Source organism: Calidris pugnax, unplaced genomic scaffold (assembly GCF_001431845.1).
Source record: "Calidris pugnax isolate Ruff unplaced genomic scaffold, ASM143184v1 scaffold38, whole genome shotgun sequence".
Lineage (NCBI taxonomy): Eukaryota > Metazoa > Chordata > Aves > Charadriiformes > Scolopacidae > Calidris > Calidris pugnax.
In genome coordinates this window covers 20,807,596-20,817,092 of record NW_015090995.1, presented here as the reverse complement: position 1 = coordinate 20,817,092, position 9,497 = coordinate 20,807,596, and the positions used below count along the sequence as shown (strand labels likewise).

The following is a 9,497-nucleotide window of genomic DNA, read 5'->3' as shown; positions in this document are numbered from 1 at the left end:
GAAAGAGCCCAAAACCCAAGTGAGATTGGCTGAGCATCTCTGCTCACCCTGGTCTTGCAGAGCAGGAGATCCAGGCTTGGTCCCTCAGAGATTGCCCTGTCCTGATGGCTCTGCAGGGAGACATAGCGTGTATGAAGTGCTGCCCTTCAGTGTGTGTCCTGTTGACAGATTTCTAGAGACTTTAAAAAAAAAAACCCGAACAAACCCGCAGAACAACGTGTTATCTTTATTCACGGTAGTTTCCACTGCGTCCTTTTTCTCCCTTCTCCTGTTATCAGAAGCAGCCTGCTCCAGAGTCAGATTAAAACGCCTCCAATGTTTTCCTGGGCTTGTTGAGGACTTGAATTGCAACAACCTCCCTCGCAAGTGGCAGCAGGTAGGGAAGACCCCTGTGGGCTACAAAAAGCTCAGGGCTTCTCGGCTGTCCTTGGGATGATGTTGTGAGAGCAATCCATCAAACACAGGCGGTGCAGCAGTCGCAGGCAGAGCTAGCATCCCACCGGTGCATGCAACGGCTTTCCTGCTGGGGATCTGAAAGGGACACAGACTGTTATTCCCAGCACCGAGACACAGCTGGGGACACGCTGCAGCATCGCCATCACACATGGCTGCATCCCGGTGGCAATGCAGGAAGCACTTGCTTTCCATAGTTTTCTTGTTTGAAATTGATGAATGAATACATTTGAAAGGCAGATACAAAACAAAGATGAAGGAGCGTGTGTCTCAGACTCCATGCGTTCAGCTACCAAGTAAGTGTTAGTTCATCGCTGGGGGTAACATGAAGGTATTTCTTTAGCCAGTTCTCCCTCATCAGCGACACCTTAAAAGGCATATTAGAAAAACTACCCACTTGCTTACACTACATGGCCATAAGGAAAAGATAATAGCTATCAGTACCAGGGAATCAGTTCTCTCTAAGTGACCCTTCAGACCTGAACAAAATGTCATCGCTACCAAAAATTTGGATATGGGCAAATTCATCCACTGCATCTGCTTTCCCCACATTCATTGACATGAATGCAAACAACTGGGACGGGAGCGCAAAGAGAGCCAGACCTTAGTCCATAAAAATGGCAGTTCTATACCACAACCAGTATAAATCTCTTCTGCCTGCCTGGTTTGGGGCAAGATAATGGGATTATTTATACTGCTGTGCATGCAAGTAATTTTGCTGCACTTAAAAGAAGCAGTCTGGGCTCGTATGAGCAGGATTTGGGTCTCTGCTGTGAGTTTATGAGTTGTTGTGAGACACTTCACATCAGGTATAGCCACACTTACAAGACTGTTTCCTGAAATAAAGTGTTGTTTGGTGCCCAATCTTAGAGCATCTATTAATGTTTGGCTTTTAGTCTTTAATATGTTGTTTTATTTATAACTGGAGTCTGAGACACCCACATAAAAAGCACATTGCACGGACGAGCTGTCTTGGTGCTTACCTTTTCTTGCACTGGCCAATCAACATAAATATTAGGAGGCTACTGGACAAACTCAGAATGACTGGAATGAGGATATATAGCTGTGTGTCCTCTTTTCTGGCCACTGCAAAGATAAAGGGCAGCAAATAAGAAAACCCTCACTTCCAGAATGAGTCATTATTACCTCTTATGAAGCTTGGGCTCAGATGCAAACTGAGTGTCTCCAGGTTTGTTACCCTACACGTATTTATTTATGTGTTACAGATATATGCCAGGCACATGTTACTGTATATATATATATGTATGTATAGTATAGGGTAACATGCTCCCTCAGGGTAACGTACGTCCTGCATATAGATGTAGCCACCTCTATGTGCCTCTTCCCTGCTTGCTGCATCTCGCAGTGCAGCCAGTGCCCTATAGACCCCATGGGGTGCAAAGGAACTGATCTGTGGTGTGGGGCATCTGGGAGGGTTCCCTGTGAGAGACCCCAAGCACCATGTGCCCTCTCTCCCAAAGCAGAACCTCCTCCATCACAAGTGGGAAAGGTACTGGTGCAGAAGCGTTAATATTTTGGGCCTTGCCTGTGAAGTGCACTGGAGGTACAAAGCTGTAGGGATGGCTGTGCTGGTGTAGGGTGAGGGTTTGACTAAACCAGGATCCCACCTCCAAGTGCTGGACACCAGCAGATGCCTGTGGCAGCCATCAGTGCTTGGTCCCAAACAGGCTTTATAAAGGATGTAAAAGAAACGCTGGTTACTTTGGGTTCCATACCAGAGAAACACTCCTGCGTCCAGTCACTCCAGAAGCCCTGGTCAGCACAGAAAATATTTGTTCTCCCCCTGACACGAACACAGGAAATGTGGCTTTTATTCGCTCTGGAAATTGTTAAAGCGGTCTCCATTTGCGTTGACACAGACTGAGAAACAAAACAGAGAGGACAGATGTCAAGGAATTATGTGCCACCACCAGTAGCTCTCTGGCATGGTCTGATGTTTCTGAATAGGCTCTGCAAACTCTTGGGTTACGTTTTGGCAGTTTTATATGATCTCATAATAGTGTTGGAGCAGCTAATGCCAATAAGATATTATAGAAATGAATCTACTGAAAATACATATATGGGGGGGGCGGGGAGGGGAATCATGTATGTTGGCATTTATGCCTGTTAATTTCTGGAATCTTTCATTAAATTAGCTAAGAAGACTCATGTAGAATATGGAAATTAAAGAAAAAATGTCCTTTGGTTGTCCCCTATGATTAATTACATCTTGCCATTTTTGCTACCAAAACTGCGCCTGGATATCCCATAAGGAGGAAGCACAGAAGACGTGCTGTGACCCAGGCCACGTCCTCAGAGAGATCGGAATTATAGTTTCACTTGAACGAGTGAAGTTGAATTTGAACTTCAACAAGTTGTGCCGCCACATTCAGGAAAGCAAACCACAACAACCTTTAAGTTTCTGTTAGATAGCAGCTTCCTGAGGTAACAGGCAGGAGTCTCAGGGACTTGCACTGGGATCTGCTGCAGCTAAAGACAACACTGCGGTCATGGTCGGGGCATTGGGTAGGAGCGTGTGCCATGGCACAGCCCGGCAGCATTGTCCACCAGCAAATCATAGAATGGTTTGGGTTGGAAGAGACCTTAAAGACCATCCAGTGCCACCCCCCTGCCCTGGGCAGGGACACCTCCCACCAGACCAGGTTGCTCCAAGCCCCGTCCAACTTGGCCTTGAACCCCTCCAGGGATGGGGCAGCCACAGCTTCTCTGGGCAACCTGAGCAGTGCCTCACCACCCTCACAGCAAAGAATTTCCTCCTGAGATCTCGTCTAAATCTCCCCTCTTTCAGTGTCAAACCCTTCCCCCTCATCCCATGGCTCCCCTCCCTGATCAAGAGTCCCTCCCCGTCTCTCCTGGAGCCCCTTGAGGGACTGGAAGGGGCTCTAAGGTCTCCCCGGAGCCTTCTCTTCTCCAGGCTGAACCCCTCCCAACTCTCTCAGCTTGTCCTCACAACAGAGGGGCTCCAGGCCTCCCAGCATCTCCATGGCCTCCTCTGCATCTGCTCCAACAGGTCCATGTCCTTCTGATGATGGTGGCCGCAGAGCTGGAGGCAGCACTGCAGGGGGTTCTCCCCAGAGGGGAGCAGAGGGGCAGAATCCCCCCTCCCTCGACCACGCAGGGGGTAACGAACACACCCTGATGAGGTGGTGCCTCCCCGCTGCTGGCCATCAGGCTGCCATCCCCCCGTCCCCTCCCCGCAGCGCAGCCTGTGTTGTCCCTACCGCCCAGGCAGCCTCGGCCTCCTCCTCCTCCTGGGCCAGCTGGACCTCGTACTCCAGGCAATGGGGCGGCGTCCCCCCTGCCGGTGGGCTCCAGGCCACCTGGAGCTCCTCCACTGCAGACACGGAGACCACCAGCTGCTCCGGGGGCGAGGGCTTCGCTGGGTGGGGGATAAAAACAGAGAGGGTCAAGAGGTGGGACCAAATGGCTCCTGAGGGAAAGGCGTCAGCGAATCACCCCCAACCCCTGCCCCCTCTTCCCAGCTGAGGTGGATTCAGAGCTCTTGGCTGTGATGCCGCAGGAGCTGGAGTGGTGTCGTTATTCTGTCTTGACTGGTGGGCTGTGTCCCCGCTCTGTGAAGGGATTTTGAGAGCCAAGGGGGTGAGTGTGGTGCTGGGCTGGCCTTCCCCATCCTGTGAGGGCAGCCCCGGCCGGGCTGCGGGACACCGCAGCAGCCTTGGCCCGACACTCTGTGTCCCGGGAGAGGCTCTGGTTTATGTCAGATGTCCAAAGCCACACACATAAGCGCATGGCAGCACTAATTCATAGAATCATAGAATGGTTAGAATTGGAAGGGACCTTAAAGATCATCTAGTTCCACCCCCTGCCCTGGGCAGGGACACCTCCCACCAGACCAGTTTGCTCCAAGCCCCATCCAGCCTGGCCTTGAACCCCTCCAGGGATGGGGCAGCCACAGCTTCTCTGGGCAACCTGGGCCAGGCTCTCACCACCCTCATAGCAAAGAATTTCTTCCTGGTATCTCATCTCAATCTCCCCTCTTCCAATTTAAAACCGTTCCCCCTTGTCCTGTCACTGCACTCCCTGACAAAGAATCCCTCCCCAGCTCTCCTGGAGCTCCCTTCAGATATTGGAAGGCTGCTGTAATAGAATCCAGAAATCCCAATTATTAGCCCAGTGGCTCAACTGGAGGACTAGCTCTTTATCCCCCTGACATTTACAAGTGCGTAAATGCATCAGCCTGGTAAGTGCCCATAGGAAAGAGCGAGCAGATGCAGTGGGTTATACACCACACTGTGCTTTGCTTCCTTCTGATGGGTATGAAATCCACCTTTGCTCTTGCAGACCCCATCACACCTTGCACTCCATTCTCCCCAGCCTTGAGCTTGGTTTGGCCAGCACAGCCCAAAGACCTCCACCGTGTGTAAAGGAGTGGAGCCATGGTGTCAGTTCCAGCACCAGTAAATGGGGCCACCTTTTGCTAGAGCCAAAACCCCCACAGCTGCCCTGCCATCTGCCCAGCAGCCTCTTGCTGCTGTTGTCCAGCTGCTGAGTGCAGCACTTGGAGGCACCCACTGACCCCCTCAAGGTGGTCTTTGTGTGGTCTTGCTTGCCTGCAAGTGCTGCTGGAAACCAAAGTCCACATGCCACATGCCCTTCTCCGGGGGCAAAGCCACCCAGACACGTTACAGCCACCCATCTACAAGAGTGATACCTAAGGCAGATTTAATGTTGTTTATAAGCGGTTAAACTGTAGAGAATGTTCTTTTAGAGAAGAAATGTAGCTATTTTAGCAACCATCTCAAATGGTTTCAAGGACTTAGTAAGATAAGAAAGGATGGATGTGGCCCTGAGAACATGGTGACCTAAGACAGGGTTGCAATAAATATGGACGTTGTCTGACTAACAGGGGGTAGCAGACAGATCATTAGTTTTAATGAGCAATTAAGCAGTTAGACTGTTTTGCCAACATGAAAAGTGAGCCAAAGGACAGGTGAAGAAGATGAAGATTGAGGAAGAGATGACCCCCACTCAAAATGAGGACCACCAGAAGGCACAACTACACATGCCCAAAAGCTTATTATATTATGTAAATGTATGTAAAATGTAAATATGTACATTCTTGGAAATATAACAAATATGCCACTGTTTTCTTGGAATTACACTGTCTATGTATACCTGTTGTGTATAAATTTAATTTGACAATGGCATTCAGTGCGCACAACAGGAGGAGTCATCCCCTGTGCCCCCGGCGCTGCGATAGGGAATGCCTGCTTTCTGAACTTTGAGTCTTAGAAAGTTTTATATGCTGTTTCGTGGTGACAAGAGCACACATTGTTTTTGAGCCCCCTGCCCCCTCATGCGAGATGTGAGCCTCGGGTGCGCGGTCCCCAGAGCCCCCTGCTTTCCTGCTGGCCTTGCCTTACCCAGGTTGTGGAGGCGGAGGGTGACGTACAGCGGCCGCAGCAGGGTGGCTGCCGCAGAGCCGTTGACACAGATGCTCAGATCCTGATATTCTGCCTGGCTCAGGTTTTGCAACCTGCAGCCGATGTTTATGCCCCGGTCCTGAATATAGTCATCGCACTGCACGGCGTGGTCCAGCCCCTCGTACCTAACAGAAAGCAGAAAGAGAAGAAAAAATACCAAAAACCCAGAACAATGGCAGTTATTACTTGGGTAAGGCCTTTTTTCTTTAAGATTGGACCTAAGTCTGGAGCATTGCCTGTACCGTTCCCACAAGTGATCCAAAGCCCAGCGTTATGTATTGGTCACCTGGACCTCTTGCTGTGGGAAGAGTGTGGGGAGGAGAAAAAACTAAATTAACACAGAAAGGTGGCTTCCCAGGCTGGTGTGTGGGCTGTGACAGCCTCTGCCCAAGCCCGTTCCCAGAGCACAAGAGACCTAACAAGGTGCCAACTGTGTGAGGGGAGCCTGGGCAGGATCTGGCCCCGACTCACGGAGATGCCCATCCTTCCATGGACCACTTATGGCACCATCAACCACCAACTCTGGAACTGCAGAAAGGTCCCTTCCCAAGCCATAATGAAGGGGTTTGTGGCAGGTGACATGTGCCATGAATGTAATGAGCTCCTCACTACAGGAAGAACATGGAGCTGCTGGAGCGTGTCCAGAGGAGAACCATCAAGCTGGTGAGGGCTCTAGAGAGAAAGTCATACGAGGAGAGGCTAGGGAACTGGGCATGGTTAGTTTGGAGAAGAGGAGGCTGAGGGGAGACCTCCTTGCCCTCTACAGCTCCCTGAAAGGAGGGTGGAGAGAGGAGGGGGTTGGCCTCTTCTCCCAGGGGAATCATGACAGGAGCAGAGGAAATGGTCTGAAGTTGGGGCAGGGGAGGGTTAGATTAGATCTTGGGGAGAATGACTTTGCTGAGAGGGTGGTCAGGCCCTGGAACAGCCTGCCCAGGGAGGTGGTGGAGTCCCCATCCCTGGAGGGATTTAAGAAATGTGTAGACATGGCACTGCAGGGCCTGCTCTAGAGCCCGAGGTTGTTGGGTTTTGTCTGTCGGTGGGTGGGTGTGGTTTATTGTGGGTTTTTTTGCAGTTGGACTCAATGATCTCAAAGGTCCCTTCTAACTGTGAATATTCTGTGATTCTGTGATGAGTCTTAATGAGCTGCTACTGTCATTGCAGGTAAGCCCCATGCATCTACGTGGGCATGTAATGGAAACCCAGGGGTGGGAGGGAGGAAGGAGTTTGTTGATTATTAGCTGACGTGCAACCACAAGCCTGTCCTCTTGTACTGCCTCCCGTTTTTGGGGGCCACTCCCCAAAACTTAGCGGCTGAATATTTCCCATTCCGGAAATACTGAGTGGTGTTTCATATCGCCTTTTAAGGCTCCTGCTGGATCCCTGCCTCTATACTCTACACCTAATGACAGTCTCCCTGCACAGAACATTATGTTTTTGAGAAAACTTCATGAGGTAGTGCTATAAAAATTAACTCCCAGGGATTAAAGGATACCGTGGCTGCGTTCCCACCCACTCTCGTCATACAGTGGGACCCAGATCCAAACACCTGGTTTTGTTACAGGCAGTTAAATAAGAGTGGGTTTGTTGTTTGTTTTGGTATTTGTGTTGTTTTGGGGTTTTTTTGGTGGATTTTTTTTTTTTGGAACAAATCATGAGTTTCCATGGTTTCTTTCAAGCAGAACTTTGCAGTTAGCCATGTGGTTTTAAATCAGTGTTTCTGCTTTGAAGACTATTTCCAAGAGCTACGTGGAAACTATTTTTAAAAAGCGGCTATGGTTTTCTACACGTAGCCCAAAGGCATGAAACCCAACGATTTCCAACTAGTCAGTTGCAGAGGAATTGAAGCACAAATACAACATTGCTTTTGTCCAAAAACACTAAGTCTCGCTTTGTTTTTTCTTGTGGAACAGAATGATTAGGCAACAGTAGAAAAGAATCAGCTGGGAAACACGCATTATTACTACCTTTTGGCAGCATGGTTCCTTGTATGAGATATGCTAAGGCTAGGAAAATAGATTTGAAGATTAGAACTGTTAGTTGCCAAGAAGCCCTGCTCTTTGTATAGGGTTCACTGAGCTTGGTAACCCCCTGCCAAATCCTATCCCATAGAGATATATGCTCTGTGATCAAGGGAAATGTGCAGCCAGAGTAATCTAGGTGTGATCACCAAAGGGAAAGCACAAGGCTTTGTGATGGCCACCACACAGGAGCACGCCATGGGGGTGGGAAAGGGAGAGGAGGAAGGGAGAAGGCAATCCCTGTAGAAGGTCATCACAAACCTGATTTTAAGGAAGAAAGCGGGAATTTGGTATTTCCAAGGCACATATTGCTTGGAGTGTTATTTCTGCTCATTCTGGGTGGATCGTGTACCAGCATAGCCAGCCATAAAAGCATATTTTCTGCAGCATTTTAGTACCCTGAGAGGTTTGCTTGGTTGCTGGCTGGCTCTTTTTCTGTTTTGCTGATACATACCAATAATATAGTCCATAATGTACGCCCCGAGGAGCGAGGAGACCTGGTTGCCAAGTGCACTTGAGGTATTCCCAGTCATGATAGATGCAGTGGAAATTCTGAACCTCTGATTCCAGTTTTCCTGTCAAATGAGAAGGAAATAACCTCCATTTAGCAACACTGCAATCAGGCCCAGCAGAAATATTATTTCATGTCTTTGAACAATTGTGTGCTGCGGCGGAAAGACAAAAAAAAGGAAAAGGCCAGTCATCATTATTAGATGGTTTTGCTGCCAAGTGCTGTTTCTTGTACGAGCCAGTCCACTGTCTTTAGAGCAGAAAGATGCACAACTGACCTTTTCATTCAGCAGCGAAGCTCATGCTGGGCAACCCCGCGGAGCTGGGGTAGGGGCAGAGGGAATGAGCCCCACGTATCCAATGACCACAGGCAGTGGAAGCAGAGATGCTCTGCTGCCTTACACCTCAGCAAGCCCTGCAATGGCTCATCCATCCAGCAACCCTCAGGCCAGCCAGTGGTTCATGCAACAGGCTCATGCAAAGTGCGAAACCGCAGCGGGGAGGGAAGGGCTGCTCCTAACCTGGCAATGGGACCTGAAAGGTAGCATAAATCCAGTCACTTTGCACCTCCACGTCATCGGTACATGTTCCTTCGAGCAGCGTCTGGACCCTCACTTCAGCAGTCCTGCTGAGGTCAAATCCAACTCTGAATTTTAGCTTCCTAGTAAAAATAACCTGGTTGAAAGACAGACTTTATAAGCACCTCTTTTGTCGCTAAGTGGGCTGCAGAATTAGCTACCATCACTCCTGCTCTAGCTGCCAGCAGGCTCATTGGTGTGCTGTAATGCTTCTTTACGTTGCTGTCCTGCCCAGTGCTTCTCCAGCGCTCCTGTCCCACCTGCTCTGCCCAGTCTCCCTGTCCCTCCACCCCACAGCACACCAGCAACCACAAGACAGATTCAAGGGATCCCCACCAGCCGGTAGCATCAGGGAGTCTATAACAAAGATGCTGCCATAAAGCCAGAGAAAAGGCACTGTTCCTGACACGATTATCTCAGGAACAGGAGGAACAGTGAGTCTTCTTGGTGGCTCCCATGGGAAGCACAACCCC

At 49.8% G+C, this 9,497-nt stretch overlaps 1 protein-coding gene across 1 annotated transcript in view; it reads right to left on the bottom strand.

The window, feature by feature from the left end:
* Positions 1-210: 210 nt before the first annotated feature.
* Positions 211-9,497, bottom strand: part of IL13RA2 (interleukin 13 receptor, alpha 2) — a 26,785-nt gene continuing 17,498 nt past the window's right edge. The window contains exons 6-9 of the mRNA XM_014954868.1: positions 3,696-3,853; positions 2,190-2,334; positions 1,437-1,539; positions 211-531 (exon numbers count right to left, since the gene is read on the bottom strand). Of these exons, the coding sequence (XP_014810354.1) occupies positions 489-531; positions 1,437-1,539; positions 2,190-2,334; positions 3,696-3,853 (449 nt within the window). The 3' untranslated portion in view covers positions 211-488. The remainder of the gene's footprint in view (positions 532-1,436; positions 1,540-2,189; positions 2,335-3,695; positions 3,854-9,497) is intronic.